Below are 12,505 nucleotides of genomic sequence, written 5' to 3'. Positions count from 1 at the left end.
GTAAGAGGACCCCAAAACTCCAGAGGGCACTTTCCAGATCTCCAGAGGACCAAACTGGGCTCAAGATACTCTAGCAGGGCCCACTCTCATGCTGCCACATGTGTGCGCACGCACACACACACACACACACACACACACATATTCTGGCACGCACAACCCTCCACTCCCGCCATCCTGTTCACTCTACTCATCCTTACACACACTATCAGTCTGCATGCGCTCCCCTCCTCCTCCCCAGGATGTCCATGCTCCGCCCCTATCCCCTCCCATGCTCTGCCCCTCTTCTCTCCCGTGCTCCATCCCCACTCTCCTCCCCTCTCCCTCTTCTATGCTATGTCCCCTCCCTCCCTCTCCTTCCATGCTCCTCCCCTGCTCCCCAAACCACCCCAACCTCCAAACCCTCCCCTGTCAGTCAGAAGGCCTCTCACCTCATCAACCCACAGGGCTCCTTCCCTCCTCTGATTGCCTAGAGTTATTTTTTTCTACTGCAAAGGAAACATCATTATTATGGCACTTATTTAATGTTTAACTCCCCAGGTGATTCAGAAGGCCAGAGGGGTGTGTGCCTTGTCTTTTGGTAGGGAGACATTACTTTATGCCTTTTGGATTCCTCAGTGTTCTCGGTTAGACCTGGTAATTAATGGCCAGACTGTGGGTATGAAGATGGGAATCTAGAAACGAAAAATTGGAAGCTTTAAAATGATACCTAGGTAAACTGCTTCATTTTTGGTGATAAATGGAATTAAAATAGGGTATTACCATGATTCTCACACTGACCTCCATTTTATCCATCAACAGATTGACAGATAAGGTTACAAAGCAAAAAAAGTACACACAGGTGATTGATGTAATGGATCTTTTAGAGCAATGTGCTGGAACATAAAGAGCCAAGAAGGGATGAGACAGAACCTATGACTTTATGGATGGTAAGGAAAGAGCAGCACATATGGACCAGGATAAAATTACAGTTCCAACTTGACTGACCCTTTAAAACATTCTCTATGGCTTAGGTGTTTTATAAAATAAAACTAAAAACCCCAAAACAAACCCAAACACCAGTCAGGTAGGCCTATCTATGGCGCGGGCACAGAGACACGTCATTGCACAAACTGTTCCCGTCCCCATGGGTGACTAGCGTTGGCCTGCAGCCTGCGAGCCCCTTCTCTGCACCACGCCTCATGATTTCGTACCTGTGGCTGGCTTTTCTCTCTCCCTTCCTGCCACCTCACAGTCTCATCCTGTTCACAATTACATTTGCGATGCCCGGCATGCACTCAGATAATACTGTTGATTGTATAAATAAGTAAATGTTGAAACAAATATAATCCTGTATGTCAATTACAGCTTATAAGGACACATCCTAAGTGAAGTATGTGATAGACACAACTGCGAAGAGACACTCCTGTACAGATATCTGTAGAAGATTCCATCTGTTACACGGAGTTGATCAAAGGCTCAAATTCTTGAGAAACATTCTGGATAGGAAAAATTTCTCAAGAAATATTCCACTTTTTCCTCCAACTTTTCTTGATAGACAAATATGACATTTTTATCTGTTTTTTAATGCTATTCTATTTATTTATTTTATTTTTTATTAAAGATTTTATTAATCTATTATTTGAGAGAGGGAGAACAGGCGAGCAGAGGGAGAGAGAGAAAGAGCATCTTAAACACTCCATACCCAGCATGGAGCCTGACGTGGGGCTCGATCTCATGACCTCTCACGAGATCATGACCTGAGCTGACACCAAGAGTCACCCACTGAACTGACTGAGCCACCCCCATGCAGTCCTATTTAAAGCCGTATGAATATAGGACTCTCATCCCTTTAAGAATACGTGCAGAAACGCTATGGTAAAGTTCTGCCTGTGTATTAAAAGAATGGGTTACCTGCCCATAGGTTTAATATTTTCTGAAGTTTTTTAAAGGTGGGATCAGCCTCAAAATATAGAGGTATCTGTCTCCCCTCACATCCTGCAACCATATAACTGATGATTCTAAAGTGTCATTATCAGTGACCATATAATTTTAAAGTCAAACACTTCCACAGTTTAATTCAAAGTAGAAGGAGCCTAGAGCTGGTCACGTAGCACAACGCTATCAGGACAAGCCTTCGGAGAAATAGCTTTGGCCCATCCTTCCCGTAGTTCTGTGACTAAAAGACTCTCGCCCCTGACTTGGAAAATGTATTTAGAAACTGCAAGAACACACTGCAGAGGACGGTCCCCCGAGACCCACTGTCATTCCCCATTTCCCTCTGTGTTCTTTTTAAAATGGTGAAACCAGATAATGTCAACAGCAACCCAAACCTGATAAAGGTGAAAAGGATCTATTCCTCAACCCCTTTCTGGATCTGATCCTTTTTTTATGGAGCTATAATTGACATACAGGATTATATTAGTTTCAACATAATTTGATGTTTGTATACGTTGTGAAATTAGCACCACAATAAATCTGTCACCACTCATAGTTACAAAAGCTTTTTCTTGCCATGAGAGCTTTTAAGATCTCCTTTATCAGCCACTTCCAAGCACACAGCCCTGTGTTCTTAGCTACAGTCAGCACACCATATGTACGTGACTTCCCCAGGACATACTTCCCAACTGGAGGTCTGACTGACTCTGTAGGTGACAGCGAGCCTGTCCCAGGTACACAGTGCATTGTGACTAAGCAACAGAAAGGCAAACTATGTGGCAGTGAGTCGTGTTTCCAACACTATGCTGAGTGGAAACCGTGGGACGCTGATGTGTACACACTGTATGAACACATTTGCACGAGCTTTCTAGGCAAAACCAGCACGCGGTAGCAGAGCTCAAAGTGGTGACTGTGTGGGGTGAAGACAGCAGGAACGAGGAGGAGGCGGCCAGAGGAGACATTCTCTGTCACCCCAGAAAGAAATGCTCCAAGTGGGCCGAGGTGTGGACCACAAGGGTCAATGCCGATGGAGTTGTGCATGTCAGACTGGCGCATCTCCCTGGGTGTGAACTCTCCCCTCACTGGCAAAGGAGAGTGCTTTCCCAGCTCACTGAAAGCTCATTACCAACAAACATGAACTAATACTTGGTCTTACAAAGCACTCAGTGTTTCAGAAAATACCAGCATCGCTCACCTGCAGTTCATGTGGAAGAGACACAGAGCAGAAAGCATGCATTGGGCTAGGGCAGGTACCAGATACGACAAAGGTGTGCCCAGCACTTTTCCGTCTACCAGACCCAAAAATACTTCATAAAATGTAGTTTTCAGAGACCTATGCTGCAGATCGACAGGGTCCCCCCTTAAGAGATGGTCTGATCTCAACATGGTCAACCAAAGCACATGAACAGAGCTGGTGGATGTGCCGCTCGAAGCATGCGGAAGCACCTGCTTCATTGTCATAAAGGTTGCTGACCACCAAGACTCCTGTTCAGGCAGCCTTGTCACAGATGTGTCCCCCACGAGTAGTAACAACAGCTGTTGACAGTAAAAGCTTCATGGAACGTTGTAAGTCAAGGCCACCAGGACAACGAACTGACAGGCAGGCAGGCAGCACACAAGGGTCTATCAACGGATGAGACAGGGACATATTATTTCACATGCATTCTGGTTTCCTCCCACTGACACCTGTGGGCTCCTCCTTTTGGGGAAATTGACACAAGCAGGAGCATTTGTGCAGACTTGGTGGGGCACAAAGGTGAGCAGAACCTGTGCACACTTACCTGAAGCTGGCCACGTGCGGCTGCCCGGGCTGGTGTGGGAAACGGCCAGGCCATGCGTGGTGCAGGCAGAAGGACGGAGGGGGCTGCAGGCAGCACGCAGCCTGGTAGACGGGCGTATGGCCGGGGCACAGAGGTGCAGAATACTCGGAGTGTGGCTGCAAGCAGCATGAGGCCAGAGCAGAAGGCGTGGCTGGGCCAGCCTCGGGCCGGCCCTCTGGGTGACTGCTCTGGCCGGCCAGGGGCCGATGGAATGGGCACGGGTGACAGCATGGGGACAGCATGGCGGGCGCTCTTTGGTGGCTGTCCATGGGCAGAAAGGAGGACTTCATGGTGCCATTGACCTGCAGGCGTCCGTTCGGACTCACTTTAGTTCTCAGGGCCTCTCTGGCTGCAAGCTGCTGGGTGGCGAGGTCCCCGTCACAGGGTGGGACGGCACCGAGGGTGGGAGCACTGGTTGTCACGCTGCCATTGCCCAGACCCACAAAATCACTGTTTCCATCGCTCACCGCCATGTTCTGACTTCTTGGCCCTAAGAGAGAAAATGATATAAAATCAGCCAGTGACAGGCAGACAGGCAAAGATGCAGACAAGACAGGGAAGATACTGGAAGGAGTCGAGAGCGCAGGGAAAGCAGCAGCCTCTGCACGGGGCCCAGTGGCCACCGTCCCGCCCACGCCTCCCCACCTCTGCTTTTGGCCCTTCTCTCCCTGCCCTTGTCCTCAGGGTGAAGTACGGAGTAAGTCTTAGTGCATCTCCGGGGAGGACAGGGAAAGAGAGAGCACCAACATCACCCTTTGACTCTTCACCCAGGTGTGGGGCGTTAGGACACAGGAGTGATGGACAAAATGAAGGGCCCCCAGGAGGGCAGCGAGTTGTGTAGTTTAAAATAATCTGGATATTTTTTCCCTCCTGAAGATCTTTATTTATTTATTTGACAGAGAGAGACACGGCGAGAGAGGGAACACCAGCAGGGGGAGTTTGGAGAGGGAGAAGCACGGCTCCATCCTAGGACCTGAGCTGAAGGCAGATGCTTAACCAATTGAGCCACCCAGGCACCCCTATTTTGAATAATCTTTTTTTTTTAAAGATTTTATTTATTTATTTGACAGGCAGAGATCACAAGCAGGCAGAGAGGCAGGCAGAGAGAGGCTTAACCCTCTGAGCCACCCAGGTGCCCTTAATTTGAATAATCTTAAAGAATATCTTGTGTCTCGGCAGGGATGTCCATTATCACCACTGCTATTCAACATAGTACTAGAAGTCCTAGCCTCAGCAATCAGACAACAAAAGGAAATTAAAGGCATCCCAAATTGGCAAAGAAGAAGTCAAACTATCACTCTTCGCAGATGATATGATACTATATGTAGAAAACCCAAAAGACTCCACTCCAAAACTGCTAGAACTTGTACAGGAATTCAGTAAAGTGTCAGGATATAAAATCAATGCACAGAAATCAGTTGCATTTCTCTACACCAGCAATAAGACAGAAGAAAGAGAAATTAAGGAGTCAATCCCATTTACAATTGCACCCAAAACTATAAGATACCTAGGAATAAACCTAACCAAAGAGACTAAGAATCTATACACAGAAAACTATAAAGTATTCATGAAAGAAATTGAGGAAGACACAAAGAAATGGAAAAATGTTCCATGCTCCTGGATTTAAAGAATAAATACTGTGAAAATGTCTATGCTACCTAAAGCAGTCTACACATTTAATGCAATTCCTATCAAAGTACCATCCATTTTTTTCAAAGAAATGGAACAAATAATCCTAAAATTTATATGGAACCAGAAAAGACCTCGAATAGCCAAAGGAATATTGAAAAAGAAAGCCAAAGTTGGTGGCATCACAATTCCGGACTTCAAGCTCTATTACAAAGCTGTCATCATCAAGACAGTATGGTACTGGCACAAAAACAGACACATAGATCAATGGAACAGAATAGAGAGCCCAGAAATAGACCCTTAACTCTATGGTCAACTAATCTTCGACAAAGCAGGAAAGAATGTCCAATGGAAAAAAGACAGCCTCTTCAATAAATGGTGTTGGGAAAATTGGACAGCCACGTGCAGAAAAATGAAATTGGATAGCCACGTGCAGAAAAATGAAATTGGATCATTTCCTTACACTACACACGAAAATAGACTCAAAATGGATGAAGGACCTCAATGTGAGAAAGGAATCCATCAAAATCCTTGAGGAGAACACAGGCAGCAACCTCTTCAACCTCAGCCGCAGCAACATCTTCCTAGGAACATCGCCAAAGGCAAGGGAAGCAAGGGCAAAAATGAACTATTGGGATTTCATCAAGATCAAAAGCTTCTGCACAGCAAAGGAAACAGTGAACAAAACCAAAAGACAACTGACAGAATGGGAGAAGATATTTGCAAATGACATATCAGATAAAGGGCTAATGTCCAAAATCTATAGAGAACTTAGAAAACTCAACACCCAAAGAATGAATAATCCAATCAAGAAATGGGCAGAGGACATGAACAGACATTTCTGCAAAGAAGACATCCAGATGGCCAACAGACACATGAAAAAGTGCTCCACATCACTCGGCATCAGGGAAATACAAATCAAAACCACAATGAAATATCACCTCACACCAGTCATAATGGCTAAAATTAACAAGTCAGGAAATGACAGATGCTGGCAAGGATGCGGAGAAAGGGGAACCCTCCTACACTGTTGGTGGGAATGCAAGCTGGTGCAACCACTCTGGAAAACAGCATGAAGGTTCCTCAAAATGTTGAAAATAGAACTACCCTATGACCCAGCAATTGCACTACTGGGTATTTACCCTAAAGATACAAACGTAGTGATCCGAAGGGGCACGTGCACCCGAATGTTTATAGCAGCAATGTCTACAATAGCCAAACTGTGGAAAGAACCTAGATGTCCATCAACAGATGAATGGATCAAGAAGATGTGGTATATATACACAATGGAATACTATGCAGCCATCAAAAGAAATGAAATCTTGCCATTTGCGACGACGTGGATGGAACTAGAGGGTATCATGCTTAGTGAAATAAGTCAATTGGAGAAAGACAACTATCATATGATCTCCCTGATATGAGGGAGAGGAGATGCAACATGCGGGATTAAGGGGGTAGGAGAAGAGTAAATGAAACCAGATGGGATTGGGAGGGAGACAAACCATAAGTGACTCTTAATCTCACAAAACAAACTGAGGGTGATGGGGGGAGGGGGGTTGGGAGAAGGGGAGTGGGGTTATGGACATTGGGGAGGGTATGTGCTATGGTGAGTGCTGTGAAGTGTATAAACCTGGTGATTCACAGACCTGTACCCCTGGGGATAAAAATATATTATATGTTTATAACAAATAAAAAAAAAAAAGAATATCTTGTGTCTTAGAAAAATCTCAAGAAAATATGATCTTTCCCCTAAGTCTCTCAGGTCCTAGAATAAGAAGAAACAAAAGAAAATAAAAAGCAATCAGCTAAGCCAAGATATCAGACACCAGAGTTTTCTCTCAACTGATGACTAGAATGCGTAAAAAATGAACAAGCATGCCCTGTAAGCTGCCAAGAACTTATTACGTTGTCCTCTGTTATGTAGCATTGTTTGCACATGAGAAAAAGAATAGTACGAGTGGGATTTGCTTGAAATGAGGTTTTTGTTCTTAACTTTTTTTTCCTTTTACTAGAAGGTCCAGGGCTTCAATGTAAAGGAAAATTAACAGTCGAATTACCAGTAGCATGTTTCTATCCGTCAATAAACAAAAGCAAAAACACACAACCTCCTCCCTCCCCTCTCACCCACCTCACCTCTGACCACGTGCACAAAATGGAATCTGCAGTAAGAACAACGGGTCCCCCCACTGCCTGAGGTCTATTTATCCCACACGTGAATTTAAGCCAACAAGAGAAATGAGGTGTAGCCCTCTAAACCTTTGGGCAGGGCACTCCTTGAAGCAGGTAGAACAGCCTGCAGAATAGTCCCTCCCTGGTCTCTCCCCACCTCCTGCGGACACGCAGGCACCAGAAGAAATCACCAGGGCTCAGTCTGAGCATGTGGCCATCGGACCTGGCAAACCTGCCTAGCCCCTGCCCCAGGAAGGTCCCAGTGTGCACTGTCACCTACTCCATGCCCCCACAGCAGGGGACTTCCTGAGCAGAGCACGCCACAGCAATGCATGTCCAATCTGATACTGGTGCCCAGAAGATGTTGGCCACAACTCCAGCATCATACCGTATTTCCCTTCTGGACAGAAAAAGACTCCTCAAACACACGCACAAATTCAGCATCATAAGAAATGGAAGAATTATATGGATGTCAAAAATTTCTTTGTAAATTATTTTAGTGGAAAAACAAAGACTCTATAAACCTCAGAATATACGTAAAACCGTGGATGCTGACTTCCCTCCTCCCTTGTTAACACTTCTGAAAGTGGTCACAGGTCCCGCCTTCCTTTGCAGGGACCATGGGGAGGGGTTGTAGTAAAGGCAGTTTCCCTCTCTGGGCTAAGCACCTGGCATAGAGCTCTGGTAGGTCTGCGTGTCACCAGCCCAGGGAGGGGCTGCAGGCGGGCCTCCCCTCACCTTTTCAGTGTGCTGGCAAGGCAAGAACTCACCCAGAGGCCGCTCAGGAGGGATCTGTCACTCAGCTTCCTCTCCCCAAAGAATGTATCCTCCCTTTTGCTAACAACAAAAAAGGCTGCATACAAATGTCTGAGAACAATAAGACAGGAATCATGGGTTGTCTAAAGAGGCACTAGACTTTTTCCAAAGCTAAGTGAAATACAAGATGCTTTGTACTCTGAAGTGCAAGGCAGCCCAGAACGTGTAAACACAGGACATAAATGTGATCACATCCCAGAACCACTTGACTCACAGGCATCATGGGCTCCTCTTCCCGTACCAGGGACCCACATCTTCTCTCCCGGCTGCCCCAGCTTGTGGGGTCTGTGGGCCAATGGGGAACCAACTCCGCTGACCTCACCACACGGAGGACTGAAGGGGGAATGTTTTCTCTGATTTGCTGGTCTGTCTTTACCGTCAGGATCATTAATATCCCCTCAGATAAATGATTTTGTCCATCAGTCCTATCAATGCTAACCACAGTTGTTGCAGAAGTTATGCTAGCGCCAAGCGTCACCCAACCACCCAAATCCTCAAAGTTTTAACAAGAAAGTGGGCGTTAGACAGTGTCCCAGCCTCTAGCAGCCTTCCCAGTGCCCCTGATGTCCCTGCAGACTCTCTAGTTCCCTCTGCGTCCCCATCTTCCAACTGGACGCTTCTCCCAGGAAACAGAGTTTTTGGTAACCAGAATCCCACGATCATTCTTAGTTTTACTGCAAACGCATCATTAGGTGGTTATATAAGAGCTACACAGACTTGTGCAGGCTGGCCAAGGGGCCTAATCACCAGTTCTAACATTTCCCCCACTACTGGTAAAATTCACTCCAAGTGCCAAATCATGACTTACACATGGATTTTTGGAACATAACCTGCTTCTTAAATTGGAGACTTCTTTTGATGGAGTAGACATTAGTAGAGAGTAAACAACCACTTGAACTCTGACTGGCTTGTATTTGAAATAAGTCACACGAGCTTCCTATGATTCAGGTTCTTCAATCTTAAAATAGGAACAATCGAACTGACTTTATAAATAAGTTGTGAATTAGAAGCAAAAAATAATTAAAAGCTAAAACAGAAAAAAAATTATTCTAAGAAATGTCTGTGTATTAAGTTCAGTGGGTGTATTTGGCCTGGAAAATAGCAAAGTTTTGATCTGAAGTTAAGAAGGGATCCTACGGCCTTACAGACAAAGATCTTATTTCTTTTAGAAAAAGATCTGGTCTGAGCCTAAGACAGAGAGAGCTGAGAGGAAAGCAGATGAGACAGAGGAAGAGTCCACTTAATAAAAAGGAACTATCCTGACAGATGTAATGCCACATGATTATGTCTGCAGTGAGGTTTAAAGAAAGTTCTGGATCAAATGCCCTCAACTGCAAATCACCCATTTTCCCTGGGGCCATCACACATGGAGGAGGCCAAAAGAAAGCTGTTCTGAGTTGCTACTGGCTTGAGGTGTGACAGGGCCCCATGGCCAGAAATATCAGTGTATTTCCCTGTTGTTAGTGAACACAATGCGCCAGTATCAATACACTCAAAGCCACTAATCCCACACCCCTTATCTCACCTCTTCTACCAGCGTTCTTGTAACGAGTGCTTTGGCAGTTCGGGGGCCATAAGGCCCTTGGTCAAGTACCATCTGCTGATTACATTTTAAAATTTAATTCCTTTTTTCTTTGAGCCTCAGTTCTTCCCATGTATTAATCAGAATAATAATCAACATCCATCTCATAGGACCACCATTAAGGGCTTAGAAGAGGAAGGAAAGTTTCCAGGCTCATTTACAAGGCCAGCCTTACCCTGATAGTAAAACCACACAAGAACACTGCAAGGAAGAGAACTACAGGCCAATATCCCTGATGAACAGAGAGGCAAAAACCCCCAAGGAAATATTAGCAAACTGGGTTCAAGAATACATTAAAAGGATTATACATCGTGATCAAACAGGATTCATTCCAGGGATACAAGGATGGTTCCACATTCATACATCATTCAATGTGACACATCACATTAACAGAATGACAGAGAAGAATCATACAGTCATCTCAATAGTTATAGAAAAAGCTTCCGACAAAATTCAACATACATTTGTGATAAGTCTCAACAAAGTGGATACAGATGAACAGACCTCAATGTAGTAAAGAGCACATATGACAAACCCTCAGTTAACATCATCTGTAATGGTGAAAATCTGAAAGCTTCTCCTTTACCATCAGGAACAAAAGAAGGATGTCTACTCTTGACACCTTTATTTAACACAGTATTGGAAGTCCTAGCCAGAGCAATTAGGCAAGAAAAAAAAATAAAAGGTCTCCAAGTCAGAAGAGAAGATGTAAAACTGTCACTCCTTGTAGACAGTATGGTATTATGCATAGAATCCCCTGAAGACTCCACCACAAAACTGTGAGACTAAGTGAATTCAGTAAAGTTGCGGGATATGAAATCAATATACAAAATCATAAAGGCTGTGCATTGATGATGGAAGAATTATCATAATTGCCTGATTGTTAAGAATATAAAGAGATAAAGAATAATGCCTCCTAGCTTTAAAGCCAAAATTATGCTTAAAACAGCAGCTGAGGGGGGCCGGGGTGCTGCAGTTAATGAAGCATCTGACTTCAGCTCAGGTCATGATCCCAGGGTCCTGGAATCAAGCCCCATGTCCGGCTCCCTGTTCCACGGGAAGCCTGCTTCTCCCTCTCCCTCTGCCTGCTGCTCTGCCTACTTGTGCTCTGTCAAATAAATAAATAAAATCTTTAAAAAAAAATATGGGGCACCTGGGTGGCTCAGTCAGTTAGGTGTCTACCTTCAGCTCAGGTCATCATCCCAGAGTCCCAGGATCAAGCCCCACATTAAGCTCCCTACATAGCAGTAAGCCTGCTTCTCCTCTGCCTACCCCTCTCCCTGCCTTGTGTTCTCTCTTTCTAATAAATAAATAAAATCTTAAAAAAAAAAAACCCAAAACCCAGCAGCTGAGACATCTGTTGCTTAGAAGAAATAGTGTGGGTGGATCTGAGTCCGAAAGCTGACTCTACTACTTTTCACCTTTGAGAACATGGGTCAAATGATTTACACTCTTACAGTCTCTACTCTTGGCTCTTCTGAGAGTTAAATTTCAAATGCAAATTAGCATAACCATTAAGAGAGCAACATGGCACTCCAAAATAGGAATTTTAAATATCCCCCTCTTTTGACCACAGTACTACTAGTAATTTAGATTTTGGATATACTTGAATAATGTGTAAAGATAAATGTAAGATAAGGATGTTACAGACTGCACCACTGTCTGTACCAGTGAAAACTGGAAATGATCTAAAATATCAGCAATGGCAGACTTAAATTCTGTCATATCTGTACACTGGGTACTCTGCACCAAAAAAAAAAAAAAAAAAAAAAGAATGCATTAGATCAGGCTATATTACTATGGAAAGAAGTCCAAAGTACATCTTTATGTGTAAATAAAACCTAGCTACAGAACAGCCTACAGGGTATGAATCCAGTCCACTGAAAAAGGAGAGAGATACTTATATATGGTAGGATACACAGATAGTTTCCAGAAGGACATACAAAATGCTAGCACTGTTCCTGCTGCAGAGCTGGACTGGGAATTGTTGGAAGGGTAGAGAAGACTTTCACATTTCATTTTCTGTAGTACCTATAACTTTGGCTATAACTGTATCTTCTTTAAAGTAATAAAATATTAATAAAACAACATAGAAAGTCTCTAGCACTGAGACTAGCATTTCACAAAAGGTAATTATCATTAAAATGTAAAAACAGAAACAATTTGTCTTTTACCTTACAGGATGACTAAACATCTATTCAGTGGGCGCCTTTTACATTGTTTATCAGTGGGCATTTTACATTGTTTATCTTCCAAAATGTATCTGCTGTGTTACAGTAACACCCATACAATATACTGAGTAACTGGATGAAGCAGGAAATGAACAGGAAGTTGACAGGCAAGAATGGATGATACAACGTATTCAGGACAGGTTTCCATGTCAGGTTTCTGGAAACACACATGATGATCCACTGGACCAAAGGTATCTACGAACCAAGAAAGAGAACCATGACCAGTGCCACAGGTGGCTGGCAGATACCGCAGACCCTGCAGAGACCCCTTCGCTTGTGTTTCAACGTAGAGAGAAACGTCATCAGAGTTCTCGTGATTACAGGGATCACATGATCACCTCCTA

General features: G+C 44.3%; 1 protein-coding gene across 5 annotated transcripts in view; it reads right to left on the bottom strand.

Moving 5' to 3' along the window:
* DISP1 (dispatched RND transporter family member 1) overlaps positions 1–12,505 on the bottom strand; it is a 169,236-nt gene that overhangs the window by 40,906 nt on the left and 115,825 nt on the right. For 3 of the 5 annotated variants that reach the window (XM_032838792.1, XM_032838791.1, XM_032838793.1), the window contains one exon: positions 3,696–4,224. In XM_032838792.1, coding sequence (XP_032694683.1) covers positions 3,696–4,207 — 512 coding nt within the window. In that variant the 5' untranslated portion in view covers positions 4,208–4,224. Of the gene's footprint in view, positions 1–3,695; positions 4,225–12,505 lie in introns of those variants that run through there. The other 2 variants (XM_032838794.1, XM_032838795.1) reach the window with 1 other exon arrangement.

This window comes from Lontra canadensis, unplaced genomic scaffold (assembly GCF_010015895.1).
Source record: "Lontra canadensis isolate GAN:19392208 unplaced genomic scaffold, GSC_riverotter_1.0 scaffold106, whole genome shotgun sequence".
In the NCBI taxonomy this organism is placed as follows: Eukaryota; Metazoa; Chordata; class Mammalia; order Carnivora; family Mustelidae; genus Lontra; species Lontra canadensis.
This window is presented reverse-complemented; position numbering and strand designations above follow the sequence as displayed.